Here is a 23522-nt window from a genome sequence, read left to right as displayed (position 1 = left end):
TTCAAAAGCCTGATTTTATTTCATTGTGGCCACTCTAACACCACTCTTGATAAGTGACATTAGAAAATGAAAAGTGGCACACTGTTTATATCTGTGGAGCAGGGTGGAGCAGAAGCTTCATGTACATCAGGATTTATTCACCAAGGCTGTTACTGTCGTCTTCTTTCTTTTCTTAACCAATACACCTCTTGCACTGCATGTATTGTAAACCACTTGGTGTGTCTAACTCTGGCTGCTGAAGGCTCGCTTGAACTTAACAATGTATTTTTGCGCTCAACAAGTTGTGGACGTTAAACTGCTTTAGGCAGGGTTTTCTCACAGCTGGTATAAGCAGGAGGAACCAAAACTCTTCTTTCTAATGAATATATGGGCATGTGAGTTGTTTCTAACTTCAACCATGTGAACCAGCCCTTTAAGATGTACCCTGCCAGCTCCGTCATGGGGAAACAGACTTCATTCTCTGTTGTGTAATTCAACACAGCGCCATTGTGCACATATTGCAAGATGTAAGAGCATGTGACCACACACACATGGGGAAGCGTGTGTGTGTGTTTTCAGTGTGGGAGGTCATCAGTGACTGCTCAGAGGTGTCGCTCTCAGGGTGGAGGCCGCTGAGTAAGTCATAGCAGAGTGATCTGAGGTAAAGTCCGGGCTGATCGTCTCTCTGCTCTCTGTGGGTGAACGCTGGTCCCTCTGTGGGTGCTTAGACTGTGGAGTCAAAGTCAGCTGCAAAAACACACCGGATGGTCTTTGTGCTAGAGGCCATGTTCGTTGGCTGAATGATGCCTCAAACGTTGTCATGCCATTAAGCAATACTCTCTCCAAATGGCACACTTCACAGTAGACGTGGGCGACATTAGACCACCAGTGTCCTATGATCCCCTGTTTAGTATCTTCTGGCCTTATTGACTGCCAAGATAAAGAATTCAGCATCTGTAGGTGATTTGAACATATATCGAACATATACACGTTTCTACTGTATGCACTGATTACCATGAGGAAGAACAGCAGGGGACAAAAACAGACTGAAATATGTTGTAAAGAAGATACATGGAAGAATGCTGATTTTGAAAAAATTAATAATCACATACATTTATTATATTTGTAAACTTTTAAGTCACCAGGAGGATAGATGTAGGTCCCTGGGAAACAGAGGACCATGGGAAACTCCCTTTAAAGCTCTGTTTTGGTCTCCACCAACTCCTGATGAGAGGAAATACCTGGCTCTTTAGCTGTTAAGGTTATGTCAGGCTGGATAATGGTGACATTAGACATTTGACTTTACTAGCTAGCTTTTAGTTGCTAACTTTGTGTGCCTCGGTGGTCGATGTTGTGTTCGCAGCTTGTTTCCACTGCCCCAAGAGGCCAAACAACACCAGTCATTGCAGGTTTACTACTGCTGCTACAACTGTCACATCTGAAATACGAGAATCAAAGAAATCGAATCAATGATCGCTGATGTGGTCGACTTCTCTTGGCTTGCAGATCCCACCTCAGATGAACATTCCCTGTGGTTCAGCTCTACAGGAAGTGTTGATCATATTTCTAAGGCCGTGAATGTGGCCAAGCGGTGCTCCTATAGGGTATCATGGTGAATTTGAACTTTGTCCTGAGCGTCAGTTTGATCTATGCTGATATGAGTTGTTTTGCATGTGAGATAGAGGAAGATAACCCCAATGTTCAGTCTAGTTTTTCACAAGGGTCCCCAAACTCATTTCTGTGTTGCTGCGCTACAAATCACTTTGAAACGTGACCGTAATTTATCATACATGGTATGAAATTAAACCGGAAAGAGCCAAACCCCATGAGAACCTTTCTGGTGTGGGTTTTAAAGGAGTTTGAGTCCTCAATCCCCACGCCCCCTACCTCTCCTCGAGCTTACAGAAGCTCTAACGCTGAGCTCCATGAAAAGGGAGAAGAGGAGACCCTGGGGGACTGTTGGATTGAAGAGGAAAGCTTCTGGGGGTGGTGGCAGAGGCTAAAAAAGAGAAAAAGGACATGGAGAAACAAAATGAAAGAAAAGGAAGGGATCTGTGCACCGTGGTGTGATTACAGGCTAACCAGGTCTTGTTTGCAATGCGTTCCAGATGGGGTCCTACTTTGGATACGCAGTGGCAGCTACCGACATCAACAACGACGGGTGAGTCAGCGGAGTTACGGTGAAGCAGATGATGCCAGAAAATGAGGAAAGAGACACACAATGGGTGAAATGACAGAAAGGGAAAACTTAAACAGGGATAAGGTCAGAGACACAGAGAACAGACTCTTTCCCACGTTCATTCAGTCACCCCGTCCTTCTCTAATGTGTCATCAATATCTGAAAATATTCTCATTTTGTGTAAAGTTCTCCTTTGGCCAGTTTCACTTCCTCAACCGTGGCAGAGTGATGCCCAGAGAACTATTCTGTCTTGTTTTTAGTGTAAACTTTAAGATGATTATACTATTTATATCAACGAATGAAAATGGTAGTGGTAGTTCTACTGTATGCAGTATGATTTGTTCAGTCTTTTTATATTGCTGGTAATATATTGTCAGTGAGTCAGAGGGACATGCATGAATTTCATCATTCTAACTCTCACCAGAAAATCAGTCATTACTGTAAGTGTGAGTCAGTGTTAACCACCGTGCACAGCAACACTGTTCACCCCTCAGAGCTTTATTTACAGTAAATACTAGTCCAGATCTGTAGGGTTCCACACACACCAACCCCTGTGTGTCTGGCTCCATTAAGGGGAAACTTTAGTTTAGTTTAAGTTTAGTTATTATTATTTATGTGTGTTATGTTACCATCCCGGATTACAAGACATACTGCAGTAACACATATACTCAGAGGAAACAAGAAAGAGTTTAGTACTCCTATATTCTTTGAAATAACTTCTGAAATAACTTGTTCACCTAAAATAACTGCTGCATACTGACAGTGGATCCTGACAAAGAGCTTTTCTTCTCTAAAGAAATGTACAGTGTTTCATTTTGACTAGTCTGAATATTTTCGCTCATACGGCTTCAATGAAGAGCTGATGGAGAATATTTCTCCAAACTACAAGCTGATTAAGGAGAAATGCTACAAGGGGAAATCCAAATGCTGAATCACTGCTTTGGCCCTAAAATCCAGTTTACACATGTCAGTTTGTCTAGTGTCTATATCTGTATACCAATACTTTAGTTTTTTATCCTTCTGGCTTCATCCCCATCATCTGTCTGCTGCCCTTGCTTGCCCCCCCCCTCACAGTCTGGATGACCTGGTGGTGGGAGCTCCGACGTTCATGCGTCGGGGGTCCGGTGGGCGTCTGGAGGAGCTGGGTAAAGTGTACGTGTACCTCCAGAGAGGCCCTCTGCTGCTGGAGCCAGGCCAAACCCACCTCATGGGTCAGCAGGCCTTCGGCTGGTTCGGCACCTCGCTGGCGCCCCTGGGGGATCTCAACCAGGACGGATTCAATGGTTTGTGTGACACATGTTGGATAACAATACTTATTTGTAATATATTCATTTAACTGTTAAAAATATTTCCATTTATATTTTAATACTTCAAACTAAAACTATATATGAAGGTTTAATTTATGACCATTTTGTTGGTTTTTTTTTAATTAATTGATTAATAGCTGCAATAGTTAATAGTCAATAGTCAATTAGTTGATTGGATCAGCAAGAATTAGCAGATGTTTTGATAATAGGAAGTCCATAAAATAATCTCTATTAGTAACTTCTTTACTGCCCCACAAATCTCCCTGGTCGGTTGGGATTGAAGCACATTGACTCACTGGATGTGATGTGAACATACATGTATGCAGACCGGGAACCAGACAAGACTCATGTTTTATTTGTTCTGGCTGATGTGCCTGGGCCCCCTCCGGTCAGATAAACCAATGACAGTCGACCAATGACGACCGTTTATCTAATATAGGGAGGTCTGATATGATGCGATACGACATTGAGGCATTTCTGGAAACAACCAAGATGTCTGCGGCTGATGTGTAACGTCCTGTTGAATCTGTTATCATGTCAGCATTAAACACACTGGACATTATATTCTCTCAGAGAGAAGAACAAGCGACTGCACTGAAAGCTGTTGTTGAGAAGAGAGATGTGTTTGTATGTGTCTGACTGGATTTGGTTTAACTTACACTGGGTGTATGTCACATGTTTCGTGAGACTGTTCACATAGTGTGTTGTTGCTGTTTTAACCAGACATGGCCATCGGCTGTCCCTATGGAGGAGACGACCAGCACGGATTGGTTCTCATTTATAACGGTCATGTCGGAGGACTGATGGACACGCCCACTCAGACTCTCTCTGGCCAATGGGCTTCCAGCTCTTTCCCAGCCAGTTTTGGCTTTGCTCTGCGAGGAAACAGAGATCTGGACCAGAACGGTTACCCAGGTACTGCAGAAAGTGTTCCACCACCAGGCATCTGCTCACCATCATCATCTTCTTCTTCATCCTCCTCTTTGATGACTTCATTTAACTCACTTCCTTTCTTGCAGATCTGATTGTTGGTGCATTTGGGGTTGATAAAGCAGTGCTGTACAGGTATGTTAAAGGAAGTAGGTGTGCAGCAAATACCAACCTGTACCCATATTTACACACACACACACTTACATTTCCTACAAACTGGATGAAGTGGCCTAATTATCAGAATTATTATCTCTTCATGACCTGCAGTTATTAGTCACGTTTAATATGTCACATGTTCTGTCAAGAGCATATTCAGAATAGATCTGACTGCTGATGTGCACTCCAAAACCTATCCATCATTACGTTACAGGCTTTATAACTGTGTGTAACAAACTTTGTCTCTAACTAGTAATGCCTGAGGTCAGTCTGTACAGATTATGGCCCATGCTGTAGACATATATGTATATATATATATCCCTCCATAAAAGGAGAAAAGGAGAAAAGAAAAGAGGAAGGGTGATGGACGCCTCTGAACTGTTTGTCATCTTAACTCTTATCAGAAGATTTGATACAAGTGGTCTATGAAAGGCGACCTAACTAAAATCTCTCTTCCTGTTTGATAGAATTGAATTTTGTTTTCATCACATCTTTCATTAGATTTGGCAGACCACTCTTTTTATTCTTTTTCTTTCACCGCCTGTGTCTACAACCAGGGCTCGGCCAATAGTGAGTGCCAGTGCGACTCTTACGGTGCAGCCGACCATGTTCAGCCAGGAGGAGAAGACCTGTCAGCTGTTCACAGGGAACCAAACCATCGCCGTGTCCTGGTATGAGCGACAACTATTTTCCTCAGAAGAAGTTCAGCTCCACTTATATCCTAATAGGATGATTATACACAGTTTGGTCCAACATGCAGTATTTGTCATTGGAGCAAAGATATTTCATGTTTTAACTAAAAGCTCAAGAGCTGAAGAGTAGTTATACAGCTCTCTGACAATAACAGAACATGGAAAGTCTTGCAACTGTTATATAACACACATCTTAGCTCAGCTTTCCAAACTTTACCTCACAAATGTCAAATGACTTAATGTTTGCCAGTTTCCTGTCCAAGCTGCTCTGAACTACACACTTGGTATTCTTAGACGCTGGAAAAAAAAAAGGGAAATTCACCCCGCTTTTAATCTCAATGAATCTCTTTCCACAAATTCAGTTTAACCATCCTATTAAATGTGGAACATTTTTAGACTGAGAGGCATTTGCCGAACTGGCTGGTGTTTTAGCATCTGCCCTGTAGGTTGATACAAGTACAAGTCCTGTTTTCATGTTTATTGGTGTTTTTGCTGCCATGGAAACAAAGAGAAGACAAACTGAGCAGGGAAGAGGAAGTGGGAGAAAGAAAGGTGGAGTAGTTATATGGAAAGATGAGTGTATTTACTAAGACTGAAAAGGTTGGGAAAGGGTTGTAGCTTTCTTGAAATGAATGATGAATATTGTTTGACTCCAGCACGCACAGCATGTCAGCGTTTATGCGCCCACACATTATCTACATGTGTGTATCTACTGTGTCTCTTAAGCATTTGATACTTTAAAGCTGTAATCTTTAAGATTCCAGTCCTGGTTGATTTGTTGACACTCAAGGTTACCGTGGTAACAGTAAGTGTAGTTTAAAGGGAACTCTGGTATTTTTCAACCTCGGCCCTATGAACCTCGGCGCCTTTTAGTTAAAACATATTTTGGTGTCTAAGTGAGTGGGAGGTGCAAAAAGGTTTTGAGTTGGTCCAGTAGATCGCCTCAGCCAGCAGCCACTAAACTCCCATGTTCTGTTTTAGTGAATGTAGTCTGGTGTGTGTGCTGTTTGTGGTTAAACCAAAAGGATCTTCCAGGTCTCTCTCTGTAGGGATCCTTTCCATGATGCTGTCACACACTTAGAATAACACTCTGAGCCTGTCAGTGGATCAAACAAGCTCTTTTAGTGGACCTACTGTGATCAGGTGCAGTTGTCCCAAAGGATCACGTTGCAGCCATTGCAGCCCGTTTGGTGGCTGCTGGCTGAGGTGATCTACTGGACCAGTTCCAACACTTTTACTACCTACCAGTCAGAAAGGCGGCCTAACTAAAACACCAGGATATGGACAGTTTGGACCCAGCTTTAAAAATACAGAAGTTCTTCTTTAGTACTACAGCAAACACTCCTTGAGCAGTCACAGAAATACAACAGCTGATGTATCTGTTTACAGTGCAGCCAAACAATCTCCTGTTGTCCTAATAAAGAAGTCAGTCACAGGAATGGCGGACTTTGCCGCGGCCAATAAGAACTACTGTTTGTCTGTAAATACAATGAATGGGAACTACAGAAAAAAGCACAACCATAAATATTGTCAAAGATTCTAGCTTTAAATAAAACAAGATATCCAGAATTACCTTAAATCAGCGTGAAAACTTCTGCATGAGCATAAGCGTAAGGTTTTTTTCATATTTTTGTCTGTCTCCAACCTCCAGTGTCAGCATTGGTTTCTGCCTGCTGGCTAATGGGAAGCACCTCCCCTCTCATTTAGGTAAGGCACACACACACACACAGACACACACACACACACACACACAGACACACACACACAGATGGTCCCTATTACCTTGCTTTCTTTGTGTAGCCACAAGTATGCTGGACCTCACTGTGGTCAATTTGGAAGTTAAGATCAAGATAAAAGAACAATCCTGTAAATACAGGGTAACTTGGTGGGCTCCGGCAGTTTAGAGAAGTGTGTGTGTGTGTTTATTTTAAGTGCACATGTGTGTATTGTCTGTGTTCTTTGCATAGTTGTTGTCATGTGGGTGCAGCAGTCCTCTCTGTGTGTGTCTGTATTCTGTACACACGGCACATTGGTGCATAAAGGCGCTTTACCAGATTAATGTTTACCACTGCATGTATGAGTGTACTGAGTGGTGAGCCATGCATGTAGCATGCCTGTGCAAATATTTGTTTGTGTGCCTGTGCATACATTTACATACACTGTTGGGTTTAATACAGCCATATAGATGCACAGACTGCGTGCATATTGACTGTTTTCTTTATATGTGTGTATTTGAAAGACTTTGTGGTGGAGGTTCAGCTGGACAATGTGAAGCAGAACCAGAGGGAATCCATCCGGAGGACTCTGTTCCTGGACAGCCAGCAGCCCAGTCTGCTGAAGACCTTCAGCCTCGCCAACGGAGAACGCTCGTGCCATGACACCAAGATCTATCTGCGGGTCAGTCATACTAGTTCTTTGTCCACCTCAGCGTCACGCAGCCTGGATTAAACACAACTCTTTCTCTGGCCAATCATGCCAAGCCTGTGCTTTCCAGTTCCTAATCCTGCTGGTTTTCATCTGAGCCATCTAATTATTATTAGATATAATTATTATTACCTGGAACAATTACTTGTATTAGTAATCATCAGTTTGTCAATTAAATGACCGGTTCAGCCTCTCAGATGTGAGCTTGTGCTGCAATAAACTGAATATCGTTGGGCTTTATACAGTTGGTCACATGACCTTGAGCTGTGGAGTAATTACGAGAACGTTCACTCTGTTCTGACATTTTATGGACAACCGGTTTGTCTATAAAAACTGGATTAATGCAGTAAATAATCATGGTTGGTTTTTGTGTTTGACCAACAGTGTGAAACAGAGAGATGCTCAGTTTATGATGATATAAAGCAGTAAAATACCAAAGAGCTGCAGCTGCTGGTTTTCATCTGAGCCACCTAATCAGAGACTATTTGCACCTGGACCACCAGGTGAATGTAATTAAGTGGTTGGAAGGACAGAGGTTAACGTCATTTCCTAATAGACAGGGTTTGAAGTTGCTGTTTGAAGTGCTGTTTGAGGCGAAACTACTACAGTACCAGTCTTCTCATCACTCAGTGGTGACCTGATCAAAGTGAACGCCGGCCAAAAACACTTAAGTCATATGTGTAGACGTTCACTGTAAGGACATAATGATCACAGCACGTCGCTCTTCGGCAGGATAAGAGCTGGCCGACCATCCACTCACCTGTCAGTCAGCGCTGACTGTATCTGTCTGGACACCATTTCTTCCTTTTACTCTTTCTTTAAAGCGGCCACATCTTTGGAGCTGCTCCAACGGGATTCATGTCACATATTAGAGAAACTTGAAGCAGACTCGGTCCTACATTTAGGCCATTGCATTTAGTTGCTGCAACATCTGCTTTTGATCTTGTTACAACTTTTCTCTTGTACATTCACTTGGAACAGGGTTTCACAATAATCTGCACTAAAAGGCTGGAAATTGACGACACATTTCTGACCATGTTTTGTGGAGTGGCAGTTTGTCGCACTGACAAAACTGCACATCAACACACAAGACAAAGGTTCATCACTCACTCACATTGGTGCATCTTTACCTGTTGCAGAGTGAGGAGGAGTTTCGGGATAAACTCTCTCCCATTTACATCAGCCTGAACTTCAGTCTGGATCCTCGTGCCCCAGTGGACCAGCACGGCCTCAGACCAGTCCTGAACTACCAGACAGACCAGCGTGTAGAGCAGAAGGTGTGTATAGTAGTCTGTTGTCTGCCTCTTTGTGTGTGTGTGTGTGTGTGTGGCCCACCTTAGTTGTGTCCCGCAACACAACTCTGTGTTTGATCAGAACCAAACTTTCTGTTATTTCCCACCTTCTGCATTTGGTGGAGCTCTGTTTGCTTTACCAAATATTTCAGGTGCGTTTTTTACCTGCCGTAAGCCTGAAAAACGGCGTGTTGAGTTACTATGACAACCGCCTTGTGTGAAATATTGTCACTTATCTTGGCTGGTGTCATTGTCTGACTGAAGGATTTTCAATAAGCTGAGTTTGGTGATATTGCTTATTTCCTCTGTTCTTATACACTGCTCACTAAAAGTTAGGGATATTCAGCTTTCAGGTGAAATCTCAGGATGAACCTAAAATGCATTCTAACCTTTCCAGGTGAACTTAATGTGACCTTCTCTAAACCTTTGAATGCACATGTCCAACTGTTCAGTGTCTCAGTACTTTCTGCACCAGCTGCTGTTCTCTAACAAGAAGCTTAACAGCAACATTCACAACAGGTTTGATCCATGAATCCACCAATACATTTCCTGCTTCAGTTAGAATTGGTATTTAAACAGTCCTCCTCATCATCTGTTCACATTCTGACATCATGAGACCAAGACGACACCTAACAGTTGATCAGCAGCACCTCAACACTGGAGGCTTCAAACAGGAAGTCCTCAGACGGAGGTGTTCACTGAGCTTAGAGGGTCACAGAGTGTCATCAGGAGGTTGGAACAGTGATACAGAGACTGGAAGAGTCACAGAAAGGAGAGGAGTGGACGTCCTTTGGCCACATCCCAATTTATTGAGACACTGAACATGTTTTGTTGTGGTATACCTACCACTGTTGGTAGGTTTTCTTCAAATACATTGTTTAAGATGAAGCTTCTACTTAAATGTCCTACTTTCATGATATAATATCACTGTAGCATTCACTTTTTACATTTTCCATATATTTCACCTGAAAGTCGAATATCTCTAACTTTTTGTGAGTAGTGTATGTTTGAAAAAATCTATAAAAAGACACAATGAGAGTTGCCTCATATTTTAATGTGGTGAAACTTAAAAATGTACGGTTAAACTCTTGAGGTACCTTTGACCCGCTGCTGTGTGTCTCCCACACTCAGTTGATCGCATAAAACAACCAATGCGAATGCATTTCCTCAGGGAAATTAGAACTATTTTCTGACTTTTGATAGACAAAAGTATATTGAAATAATTGCCAGATTAATAGGTAATAATAATACTCATTAGCTGAAGCCCTAACTGCAAACACGGTGTGTCCCTGTTGTCCAGCACAAGTCCAACACTGTACTTTAAACATGTGGCTGTGATATTGTGGAGTGGTTATAGTTCACGCTGCATGAACTTGATGTCTAATCACCGCAGGTCAGAAATATCCAGGCTGGCTAACGGTCCTAAATGTCCAACCTGGAAATCCAGTACTCTGTTTCACTTATTCTTGGTTTAAATCTCTGTGTAGAGTTGTAAACAGTATCTATATATTGCATTACCACACTAAACATCCAGGCCACACCACTTATATGGCCACACGCCTTACATTTTATGAACTAAACAGACGGTCACCACAACGATTACCAGTGGAGAGAGCAGATGGCATGACGAACGCTTTCACAAAACTTTTCCAAACAATCTAAAATCATGTGCAAATGTCTCTTACATACACTGCTGTTCTCCTGGTGATGAGTTTAACCCTCCACACCACAGCACATCTCCCACTGTTTACATTTCACATGCAGGAAAGTTATTTGACTGCCAAGGACGGTTACAGGCCTCCCTTCTTAAACCTGCCATCACATGTACGGCCCCTCTCTTGTGCCATGTGGTGGCAGGTTTAGGGTCAGTCCTGAAGGAGCGAGAGCTGATTACTGCGCTCTGCTCTCCGTTGGTGGTGTTTTTTTTTGCTTCGCACAAGATTGGAAAGTTTATGGAGGACCGGCAAGTCATGGCTCTGCAAAAGCACAGAGAGAGGCCTGACAGCTCCGTCTGGGTGGGGCGGGCGGCGCTCAGCTCTCAGACATCTGGTTGTGGTTTGTTTATGTATGTTACCAGTGGTCTCTTCCACCAGGCGAGAGCCAGAGCCCGAAAACGTGCACATGTTTATGTGAGTGATATAAGGTGAGGTGAGTGTGTGATGTGGGTGTGTGTACTTGTAACTGTCTGTTTTTAACGGATTCACCACACCAGATACAAAACCTTGAAGGCAATGCTATGAATTTCATCTGTTGTTGTTGTTCTCCCTGCTCCTTGTCTGGAAGGAATCAGCTGGCTTTTTTACCCAGTGATCGTTTAGCTGGAGAGTTGAGAACATTGTGCAACAGTCCTCCCTGTTCCCAGTAGACTGTGAGCCCTGATGCTTCATGCTAGTTTACATCCTGTGTTGAGTAGCATAGTCGTGCACATTCTTGCGGCTCTGTCCCTCCATTCTTATCCATTACAGAGTTTTCCATGTCCATTAGAGAGTAAATCAGTACAGATTTTAAAGTAAAGGACTGTAGGAGCTGGAAATCAGGGCTTTTCTGCTATTAAGCAGTAACATTTATGATATCGTGGTAGTGATGTAGCATTGTACTCTAGTGCAGTGTTGAATCATTGCTGGGTGAGGTCACAGTGCAACGGGCCTCAATTCTGACCACACCTACAGTTAAAATGATCCCGTCAAAGACTTTCATCATGTCAAACCACACCATTCGCACTATTCATGTTTATTCACTTATAACCGTTTAATGCATTTAAGCTCTTCAACTGCATCTCTATATAGCAGTCCTAGTTGTTGCTGTCGGAGTCTGCCTTTCTGAGTTCCCAAGAAGATATCAAATAAATTGATAATTATTTGTCATTTATTCCTCTTGGAATGTTACTATCTACAGGCACTATAGATGAGAAAAAAACTCCTGCAGACCCTTTAATAAGAATAAGAACATTAATGCTGGATATCTAGTTTTAGCATTAGGACAAATTTTCTGCACTTGATTCTCCATCTTTTTAGTGCTGCTCTGCAAGCTGCTCTGATTTGGGATTTTAGGTCTGTGCGTCTGACCACGCCACGTGTTGAAGTGCCTGGATTGTTTACATCTGTGCACTCTGCTTCGTTCACTTCATCGATAAAACATTTCACCACACAACTTAAGTGTAGGCTGCCACTTCTGCACAACAAGTAACTGAAGAGCTGTTATTTTTACCATTATAATGCCAATCTAATCTAAGGTTGGACTATGTCTGTGACAGTTGTGTGGAAGACGTTCATACGCTCACACACAATCACTCTCTAAAAGTCTGAGAGGCAAACAGGACCAGATTTTAGTGCAAATTCTTGAGAAATAACAAGATCTCATTTCTTTGTACTCGACTCACGCACGAGGGATTCACAAGAAAAGATACATCCATGTTTATGATGTTTATGATGAGAAGACAAAAGTCGGTGCTTGCATGTGACGCAGGACATCCTGTAATTCACTCGTCGTCTTTATTTAAACAATATGAAGAGATGAATCCTGCCAGGCTCAGAGTCAGACGGCTTCAGCAGACACACTGGGCCTCATAAATTAGCATGTTTGTGTTCTTATCCTGAAGCTCTCTTACATGTCTCTGTGAAGTTTGCTCATACAAGTCAGATTCATGACAACTTTTAAACGCACCAACTTGTCGTAAATTGATTGTTTCAACTGCTGCTGTCGGAAATCAGCAGACAAAAACATAATAAACTCAGTCAACTTAGTCAGCAGTGGTAATGGAGGATCCAAAACAATGAAGAAAATCTGAATCAGTCAGCTGCCAACATGTCATCAGAGCAGCTTTGTACTGTACTGTGAATAAAGAGTGCTTTGACCTGAAGTTACACACTGAAAAAGGTCTCACTAAAGCAAAGCGGCCCGTGACTAATATGAGAGGCGGTCAAGGGGACGTGACAGTCACGGCCTATTAGATGAGAGTATATAGAGTGCTGCAGGGATGCTGTATTATTGTAGGCCAACCTGGATGTTAGCATCACCCCGGTTCCCACAACAAACAGGAGTCCTCCACTCGTGTTTTGATTCTCACAGAAAATCTGCTCTGTGGCAAACAGAAGTTTATGATACTCACAAGTTTTGTTCAGCGAGATAATCTTCTCCAATGAACAATGAACACCACTCCTATAATTTTTGAAATGTAAATGCATCATGTCACCACCACTAAGCTACACTTCAATCTTGAAAACTATGTAAACTTGTAAAGTTTGAGTTAGAATAGTTTGGTAACAAGTACAAACACACCTGGAGGCTGTGAAGGAGGTGAAGTGGTTAGACGAGCGTCCGTGTTCAGTGTGACGACGCGTGATAGTCGTCTCATTTAGACACTTGAGACGGGACACGTGAAAGCTTCAGAATTCATCAGTGGGGATCAAAAGTGGACAGAGACCTGCATAAAGACTGAGGCCGCTGTTCAAGTGAGAGGATCTTCTCAACAACCACTGACCTGTAGAGGCTGCCGTGCCAAAATATGTCAGTAAAAGTGGTAGAAACGAGTGTGTATTTATTGTAAACATTCAACTATTACAGTCATTTTCAGATTAGATTCTTTATTTGGTAGAACACAGTGTTAGCATGCAGTGCCATAGTCAGTGGTCTAATGTGGTGTGATCTTGTGCGCTATTCCTTTAAGAGCTGGAGGGGAACATGGGTCAAACATATGGTAAGATGAAGAGATGAAAGAGAAAAAGAGATGAAAAGTGGTTTGAAGGGAGGGAAGATAAGTTAGGACTCATCACTTGATCTCAGTAAGTCTATTACAGAGCGTGTGCACTCCCGTCTGCTTGGTGTTAAATGACCGATAGCCTCTTGAGTGAATGTAAAACCAGGGACTTGAATGAGGGATCTCCACTGAGACGCTGTTAACCACTGCCAGGCTGATTCTTTGCTCTCTGTAGCTTTCCATAGCATTCTTTGGGAATCTAATGTTTCCCATATGTTGGAGAGATGAGGGCATGGCAACAGTGACACTATGGAGCTACACGGGAGGAATGGCGGGGACGGGCGAGAAGAAAGTAAAAAGCTCAAGAGACACACTGGAAAAGACAATACCGTCAAATCAAATCACATTTATCTTATTCTGTGGTTTTTTTCCAAGTCATCTGTCACGGGAGAGCAAAGAGCAGATTAAGCCCCTCTGTAAAATGTGAGGTTTTCACTCTTTTTGATTGAGGCTTTTCCACAAAAATGTAATTCTTGTTTAGATAGAATTCATCATCCTTTCATTCTCCCAAAACCTTCACCATGTTTTTTCTATTCTTCCTTTTCTTTCTTTCCCACATGTAAAGCACAAATTTGACTTTTATCCCGTCAACATGAAAGGATGCTGCTTTCACACAACTTCTTGGCCTCTGGTTGTTGCAAATATTGATGCTGTTTTGCACTTATATGCAGGATATGTATGTTCTATATCCTCTCTTATCCTTTCATTAACTCGTGAATGTAGTGCGCTGGCTCCTGTAAACATCCTCTTCCTCTGGAGTTTTTTCTCTCTCCATACCTTTGGTTTCTGTTCCCTGGATACCTCTCTGTCGTTCACCCATCAGAAGCATCCCTCGCTCCTCCCTCTTCCTCCATTTATCTCTACCCTTCTTTCTTATTCAGGCCCAGATTCAACTGGATTGTGGAGAGGACAACATCTGCGTCCCTGACCTCAAGCTGGCTGTTTATGGGTGAGAGAAAATCACCTTTCTATTGCTTTACCTGATTCAACAAACAGAAATGAAGCCCTCCAGTCATCTGTTGCGGTTTTATCCATCTGTGACTGATATAACACACCAGAGATTCAACCTAAACCAAGGAAAGCTCTTACATGTGCCTTGTGTGTCCGGTGGGCCTTTCTTCTGCTGCACTTAAAGTGATGCATTTTATGTTTCTGGTTAGGATGGAATGAGCACAAGAAGAAGTGCATAGTTAGCATAAGCAGTAGTTGCAGACAGAGTAAACACGACCACTTACAGGAACCAAACACAAGAAACTGCCACGGCACAAACACAAACTGAGTTTTTTGGCCATTTTGGGGAATCAGAACACGTCATACTGTCATAAAGTATACTCTCACATGGCAACGTTGTCATAGAGTTGATAGTCATAGTTTCGGAGCAGCATTAACATCCATTTGGAGTTGAGGGTCTGGCCACACAATGTCAGTCCAATATTCCCTCTCTTTTCACTCTGTTTTGGTCTCCACCACCACCTCAGGAAAATAACTGGCTATTTACTTGCTAAATGCTCCCCTATGTGCACCGGCTAATTGCTAGCCTTGCCCATGTGCAGTTTGGTGCTGGGGAAAACAGGGGAAACCAGAGGAGCACTCCGACGGTGCACACCTCTGCCAATGAACAGCCTCCCACCAAGCTTCATGAAAGTAATTTTTCTGTAATCCCGCCGACAGACGAGAGGCACAGAACACATAACCATCTTGGTGGAGGTAACGTTGAGAGTGAACCAGAACAGTAAAAGCTTTGGTTCACTCCCTGTAGAGCTGAGATGGGCGTATTGTAGGTTCACCACCAACAACCTATTGATTAGCGCAACTTTAACTGTCTGATGTTCTGATTCATTTTTTAGTCAGTGTTTTCCCTTATTTGTCAGTCACAGTGACTACATGCACACAATGTTCTGCTTTTGCCCTTAATCTGAAAAAGATTACTAAAATGTCTACAGGCAATACTCACTAACATACACTGTGGTAAAACCTAAAGTTGAGATGCATATTGTGAATGCGCTGTGTCCAAAGAATGCTTATTGGCATGTCTTAGTTGCAAACTGCCTCATTTGGAGCAACAGACTATGCTGTTTACATGACCTGTATTCCCTATTTTTGTCACATTTGGAATAATAGTGGAATATTAGCATGCATTAGTGATGCACACAGTGACCTGACCAGTTATGAGAGCAAAACCGCACTGCCCAAAATCAACACCCAAGCCTGACGTGCAAATGCATTATGTCAGATTAGCTGATTAGTTGACCCTATCTGCAGGTGAGTTTGGTAACAGTGATTTCCAAAAGAATAGACATGAATCTGTGAGTCAGATCATTAAAGACTTCAATGTTTGCAGCTCGTGACATGTCTGTTTGCAGTACAGATTCCTGGCTCTTGGCACTCTCACATATGATTGCTAATTAATCATGTGTGCTTGTTTGTGAATGGACAGCAGCCAAACATTTGGCAACATCTCAGTCCATTCACAAGCTCACATGCTCAGACTCTCTCCTCCCAGCCAGCTCTGTTGGGACGAGTGTTTTCCATTACATGGCCATGTGATTTCTCTTAGCTGCAGAAATACAATCACTGCGAAAAAGTCTCCCATGAAAACTCAAAAGATCTGCATATTGAGTTTGCCACGGGACCAGACTCGAATGATTCAGCACTTTCACTAAACAGAGTTTTCCTTCACTGACATACAATAAGTCACAGCATTTTTCTCCTGCAAACAGTGGGATGTTTCACATTCACTGCCCAGTGGTCTGTCCCTGGTGTTTGACTTGTATCCTCTGGCTTCAGTTATACTTTTATGAACTTCATGATTCACTGTTATATTTTCCCAACAAACGGAAGTCAGTCTACTCAGCATCTGCTCACTGTTGCTGTCAGGGTATCAAAGTTGCTTCCTCTTCATTCACTAAACTTGCTCAGGCCTAATTAGAATCATCTGGCGGTTGTCTTACCTAGTGAGGGGTCACTGCGTCCAGACCCTCTGATGACGGGGGGAGGGGAGGAGGAAACGGGGAATGAAAGAAGAGCCCTGGTTCTGACCCTCAACTAGACTCCTTTCTCCTCTTTCTGCTCAATAGAAACATGAATTTACTACCACCAAGTGTGCTTCTGCAGGGGGGAGGGCCGGTGTCAGAGGGCGTCGAGAAGATTTATCACTGAAATTGTGTTTGCACACAGGGGTGTCACTGTGAACATGCAGAATAAGGTGGGGGTCGGTTTCCTGAGACAAATCACAGTGATCAGATTTGGGTCGTTTCCCAGGTCGGGCAGATAGGCAGAAAGGAGAAAACGGCCTTTGGGGGCTGTTGAAAACAGAGATGCATTGTCTGGAAAAAATTCACGTCCCTGCTTTTCATTACGTTTGACAATTGCTTCTTGGGCATTTTTTTGGTCATACCCTGCAACCAGTCACTTCAAATGAGCGCCGCAGCAGAGGTAGCACAAACTAAACTGTTTTAGCGAATAGAGGCTGAGAATAGAAGTTGCTGTATTCAGTCATTCTGACTGCAGAACATAAATGAGCTTTTCAAGACTTAAAAATGACGTCTGTGCAGCAGATACTCATGGGAAATGCCACTTTAAAAGAAACAAGACTAAGAGTCTGCAGCCATGCTGGTGTCTGTGAGGCTCTATGTAGGCATGCTGTTACTTTGAGCCACATGGTAATATTGGCATGCTAACATGCCTAGTTAATACAGTTCAGCCTGAGCAAGTGTGTAACAATCTTCAGGACAACCCCTCCAATAGTTTTGGGGATGTTTCAGTCTGGACCAAAGCTGTGTACCAACAGAACAACATTACAGTGGAATGTAATAATGGTGAAAGTAATCTTTACTGTCCACAAGTGTGCCTTTGGCTTCACAGGTTGGTCTAAACACATCATAATGAATCACAATACACACAATAATCAATAACACAACGTGCACAGAGCTGACAGCAGTAACAGACGTGTTCCAGTAGGTCTGTTGTGCCTTTCAGAGGGCAATTGTGTGACTTCACTGAAGAAGGGATGAACAGGATCAGACATGATTTGCTTTGATGTGTTGTTTCACATGTGTTATATATAAATATCCCACTAGTTCTGCTCTTCCCAGTCATTTTACTGGCCATGTTTGTAATTCTGACAGACAGTCTACTTTTGTTCTTGGCCATCCAAAGACATATTAAAGGTTTAAACACTTCCAACAAGACCTCTGAAGAGTCAACAGTCAGCAACAAAATGCTCTTGCTTATATCGTATGAGTCCAATTTCCTGATTACACACAAGCGATGCAGGCTGTAAATGAAGTGTTATCAAAAAAGGCTCCTGAATATTTAAGTCCTTCAACGGGCAGATTGTCAAACAAAATGCATAGTTGATGCAGCTAGCACGGCATCTTTTCTGAAGCGGCACACATGGAAATCCAAAGCAAATACAATAATGGGAACATGCTGCAAATGAAAAACTATGCTGCAGAAAGACAAAAGGTACTAATTATATGAATTAATTCATTAGAAAAGTGGAGTAAAGAGGTGACATCAACAGAATTTCAGACCGAATTCATACATTTTTATACCACCGCTTCGAAACTAAACACTTTTCTCTCTTTCGACCTTTGTAACATGTTTGTCCTTGTCAGCCACCGTAGTTTAATAATATTGATTTCTTAATGCGCCAAGTTTTCAATCTGTGTTCGTCGACAGGATTGTCTGTAAGATGTTATAATCACATTTTAACTTAAGAATGCAGCTGCTACAAAACTGTGCCTGCTAAAACGTGACTCCTCAGTTAAAGCTGTAATGTTTGGATCAAACCATCCACACTAGAGTGTCAAGACACAGCTGAACCTCCTCCTCACACCGTCCCTGACCTGCACCAATCAATAGTTTTATCTTAGCAGTGGATCTGTCACACAGGAGCGGCTGGCAGTGATGAACCTGCAGAGAATCATCACCCGATCATTCTCGTCAGCTGGAGTGAGGTTCAGTCTGCTGGCGTCGGATCAGTTAGGAGTGTAAACAGTCAGGAGAAACACCGTGATGACGTTGTGCTTCTCCTCTCGCAGTGACAGGACTGAGGTTTACCTGGGTGACGAAAACTCCCTGAGCCTGACCTTCAATGCCAGGAACGAGGGAGAGGGAGGGGCGTACGAGGCCGAGCTCTACGTGGTGCTTCCCCCAGAGGCAGACTACAGTGGGATAGCTCGCAACAACGTGGTGAGGCAGACACGTGTCACCGTAACCACACCTTTAGCTACCACTGTTTGAGTTGTGCATGAACACAGGTAATTATTATTATTCTCCTCCATGTGAAGTAAAAAATAACGAAACTCCAGCTTTTATGACAATGTACTAAACTGAAACTCCCTCTTTGTAACGATGTGATGACCATGTGTCTCAAAGAGAGGGCGGACTGAACATTTAGGCCTACTTTATGTCACCATGTGAGATCTAGTAATGAGGCAGTGGCCGTCACATCCAGATGAACCCTGCCTACAGGCTGCCTACAGTGGAAGCTCATCAACATACAGTAGCAGCACATTCAATACAGTGAAGAGGAACAGCCCTCACTGATAGTAGCATCAGACTGAGTGACGCTAAGAAAGTTTTCAATTTAAAGTGAGTGACATTAACTGCAGCGCCACACGCCAACAGTGACACAGGTAAGAGTGGCTTGCTGGGATCTTTGCTTAAGTGAATTGGTGATGGAAAAACCCTCAAGCAGAGGCAGTAGTTCAGACCCTGCAACACCTTTAAGACCAGTATCAGGTCTTTATTTTGCAGGAAGGGCTTCTCATGCATAGAACAAACGTGCCAAATTTGATTATTGTTTGATTTTCCAGGAAAGTAGCACTTGAATGTAGAGCTGTTCAGCAAACGATGTGGAAAACCCACATTGTGTACGTTCCCACCAGCATCTCAGCAGAATAAAAACACATCATGGAAAATGTGCCAAAAAAACAAACAAAACAGGAATCACCTCTTGGCAGAACACACATGGTAAAGCTTGTCAGAAAAGCTGTGCGTCCACCAAAACCAACTGAGATGATAATGAAGAAAAGAGACAGACTAAATATTTGAACTCATGTGTTTAGTTATCTGGTAATCTTGACTTGAGAGTGGAAGCGATGACAGGATTTGATGTTTTTGTGTCCTCTCCAGAGTTTGACTCAGCTGACGTGCAGCTACGAGGCAGAAAACCAGACCCGCTATCTCGTGTGTGATCTGGGAAACCCCATGAAGTCTGGGACCAGTGTAAGAGCCGACAAAGCCCACGTGTTGTCTTTGGCCGTCTGCAGTTTTTGTGTGTGACTGCAATTTAGTCGAGTCAAATTGTTCTTGCATTTCGTAACTCAAACGCGAGAGGTTTTTTCATTGACCTGGTAAAACACACAAGACATAAATCTAAGGCCACAAAGGTTTCTTACTGCGCCACCTACAGAATCAGGTGGACGTGTGTTGATGAGGGGCAGAGGTCGTTTTTAGACCTCTTGAGATATGAACATGCTCTCTGTCAGTTTTCAGTTCATACACTGTGTACATTTTCTGTTTCTTCATTTCCTAGTTATGGGCCGGCCTTCGGTTCACTGTGCCCAGACTGAAGGACGCTCACAGGACCGTACAGTTTGAGCTCCAAATACGAAGGTAGGCCACTTGTTAGAGTCCAGTACTGTTGGGTTCATGTGTAAAATCTTACAAAGTCATCTGGTCCTTTCTGTCTCCCAAGAACCTGGACATTGTCATTCATATATTCATCATATCCTGTCTAGACTACCGTAACTCCCTCTACCAAGCACAAGCTGACAGACTTTTCATGAATTTCAAGCTGTTATTTAGCTTCATTACTCTGCCTCCCTTTGCATTTTAGGTTTACATTTTTCACTTGACACCTGACTCTCAATGAAATATCAAGTCCCAGTCTAAGTGCAGCCTGAGATCCTCTGGTGGGTCCATTTTAGAGGTTCCAACATCTAGAATGAAAACCAGAGCCTCATCTGACCTGAGGAGATCAGGCCAAAGCTTTGTTCTCTAGTAAAATGCACTTTTACTAATAATAATTAATTAATAATCTATCCTATTTTTAATTATTTTAATATCTAATCATGAACTGCTATGTTCTTTTTATGACTGCCATTTTATTGTAAAACACTTCGTAATGATGTTTTGAAAGGTAATTAAAATGTATTGTTATTATCATCGTCATTAAAATCCACTTCTATTTTTAGCAAGTTTTAAAAGAACATTTTAGATATTTGTAAGTGATGAGGACGAATGTGTCTGTTGTAGTAAAAATGTGAATAACTCAGAGAGCGAGGTGGTGCTGTTGGAGCTGGAGGTGGCTGCCATGGCTGATGTCATTCTGCAGGGGTGAGGGTTCGCTCACATTACACTATGATCATCCTGATCACCGGGGGTCCTGCTGGGGTAACGGCCAAACTCTATGTCCCTGTTGCAGCGTCTCCCGCCCAGACAAAGTCATCTTTCCCCCTCCCAGCTGGAGCCTCACTCAGAGTCTGCGGGAGGAGCGGGACATTGGGCCGGAGCTCCAGCAGGTCTATGAGGTGCGAGGATTTCTTAACCATACATAGCCAACCATCTGCCTCTCTGTTTTAAAACCGGTTTGTGTGGTAGTTGTGTGTAGTGTAGTTTAGAAAATAAACATTCTACAAACATGCATTTTCTTTACAATGTGAGATTTCATGACATCCTTTTATCTGAATTACAGTTTCTGTAACCATGTAGAACGTTTGTATTTCATCCCCAAGAGCTTCTTGAGCAGGTGTGTGCAGAAACAGCACACGCCTGCTTGTGTGTTGAGACTGTCTCTCCCTGTCAGCTGGTGAATAACGGGCCCAGTGTGGTCAGCCAGTCCACACTGGAGGTGCGATGTCCTCTGAGGGCCAACGGCCACGAGCTGCTCTACCCTGTGGAGGTGGTCACTGAGGGTCCGCTCAGCTGCTCCTCCAAACACACCTTCAATGCACTGAAACTCAAGGTGAGGACACACACACACACTCTCACACACACACACACTTGGTTGGCATAGTGATGCCATTACCTTCTGCCTATTCTCGGCCTTGAACATGTGATTGCTTGTTAATGACTCTTGGTGTGTGTGTGTGTGCAGCTCCAGCCTCCAGCAGCAGAGGGTCCCGCATCACTGACATCCACCACTGAGCACCTCATCCGGAGGAGGGAGGCGTACCTTCTGCCTGAACAGGGAAACCTGGTGAGAGAGCATGGAGAGAACAGGAAATCCAGTCGTAAATGATAGAGGAGAAAAATGACAAAATAACCCATTTGGGGTGAATTTACCTTTTCTTTTCTACCCCCCTGAGAACATTTGGTCCTCATCAGGATTTAACAGTTAACTCCATGTGTCCTATAAAGACCCCGGGAGGTGTTTGTTTTTCTCCCTCTCTTTCCTGCTTGACTCGACATGTGGAGGGAATCATGGCGACGCGAGTCTGTAGATCTGTTCCCTCCAAACACACCACAACAGAGCCTCAAAATCACGTCAGTGGCTCTTGTGTCCCCCTAGCTCTCTTATTTAACAGTGTTTTCATTAGTGTGTGGCTCTTTACTTAAGTGTACTGTGCCTTTTCTCGGCCTCCTGAGTGGGCTTTACACACTCGTGGCGTACACTAGACAGGTTGTAGGAAGAGCTTGCTGTGGGATGTGAACTTGAAAAAGATTGAAATCATAATGACATTATTTCTTTCAACAGAGGAAATGGGAACAGATATTATGAGCTCTGCTCAACATCTTCTGCTGCTCGCTGTAATTGTTTGTGAGATGAAGTTAATTAGGTTAGTGATTTACTGGGTTGCTTTTGTGCGGCTTGTGTCGCCAACTGTTTGACAGCTGATCTCTTCTGGTATTCGAATGAACCGCCTGGAGGATATGAACACATGTCGACGATGTCTCCAGACATGGTCCACTGTCTGACAGTTGAATGGTATTTGAAGTATTGAAATTATTTTTGAGTTAGTACCAGCGTAAAGGGATAGATTTTTGGTTGACTCTGGGTTTAAGTCCAGAGCCTGTTGTGTAAAATAAACATTCAAAACACGTGACTCAGGTTTATTTCTCTGAAAGGGTTTCATGTGTTTATGGAGTGATTTCAGCCTGTTCCAGATCTTTCAGTTGGTGCCCACGTCTCCGCTCTGTTCAGCGTTTTAAGTAGAGTGAATGAAGTGAAAAGGAATATGATATCCACCATGGAAGAGCCCCACCTACAGAAACTCAAAGCTAAGCAGCTACTGTCATCTGTAGTCCCCGGACAGATATTATATATCAGCCAGCAGCACTTTGTTCCTAACATTAACACTCGACACAGGCAAGACGTCTCGATACGGATCCGTTAGATTTGCTTTTTCTTGTTGTACTGTGCATGCTCTCTGGTGCAGAGGTGTGGTGGTACGCATGCACAGGTGTGCGACGTACACCCTCCTGAGGGGGGGATTTACAGTCTACTAAAAGTAGCCAGGGATACATATCAGTGCTTACTGCAGGCCACAGTCTTTCATGTACAATAATGAATAGCGGTGCTTGATATTCATTTTGATAATGAAGAAGGACTTTCCTCTTTAAAAAGGAGTAGTGGTGTATTGTGCCTTCAGATGGACACTGTGCAGGCAGTGGATTGTCTGTTACTCTTTAAAACATGTTGAAATAATTCTTTCATGGTTTGTATTTCTGCAGAGGAAGCTGCACCAAATTATTTTAGTCTTAGACTTCTAGGCTGATATCGGCCAATCCAGTCATTACAGAAGCCTTCTGGAGGAAATATTAAAGTAGGGCTATAAAACGCTGGAGTGCTGAATA

The 23522-nt window shown here is 43.0% G+C and overlaps 1 protein-coding gene across 1 annotated transcript in view; it reads left to right on the top strand.

Moving 5' to 3' along the window:
- The window catches only part of LOC139208444 (integrin alpha-5-like), a 43528-nt gene that overhangs the window by 16489 nt on the left and 3517 nt on the right, over positions 1 to 23522 (top strand). Inside the window, exons 11-26 of the mRNA XM_070838134.1 lie at positions 2088 to 2140; positions 3233 to 3441; positions 4189 to 4380; positions 4485 to 4530; positions 5109 to 5222; positions 6895 to 6950; positions 7483 to 7640; positions 8807 to 8944; positions 14597 to 14664; positions 18761 to 18911; positions 19857 to 19949; positions 20260 to 20339; positions 20982 to 21062; positions 21151 to 21256; positions 21532 to 21690; positions 21823 to 21924. Coding sequence (XP_070694235.1) covers positions 2088 to 2140; positions 3233 to 3441; positions 4189 to 4380; positions 4485 to 4530; positions 5109 to 5222; positions 6895 to 6950; positions 7483 to 7640; positions 8807 to 8944; positions 14597 to 14664; positions 18761 to 18911; positions 19857 to 19949; positions 20260 to 20339; positions 20982 to 21062; positions 21151 to 21256; positions 21532 to 21690; positions 21823 to 21924 — 1806 coding nt within the window. The remainder of the gene's footprint in view (positions 1 to 2087; positions 2141 to 3232; positions 3442 to 4188; positions 4381 to 4484; positions 4531 to 5108; positions 5223 to 6894; positions 6951 to 7482; positions 7641 to 8806; positions 8945 to 14596; positions 14665 to 18760; positions 18912 to 19856; positions 19950 to 20259; positions 20340 to 20981; positions 21063 to 21150; positions 21257 to 21531; positions 21691 to 21822; positions 21925 to 23522) is intronic.

This window comes from Pempheris klunzingeri, chromosome 2, assembly GCF_042242105.1.
Source record: "Pempheris klunzingeri isolate RE-2024b chromosome 2, fPemKlu1.hap1, whole genome shotgun sequence".
NCBI classification, from domain to species: Eukaryota; Metazoa; Chordata; class Actinopteri; order Acropomatiformes; family Pempheridae; genus Pempheris; species Pempheris klunzingeri.
This window is presented reverse-complemented; position numbering and strand designations above follow the sequence as displayed.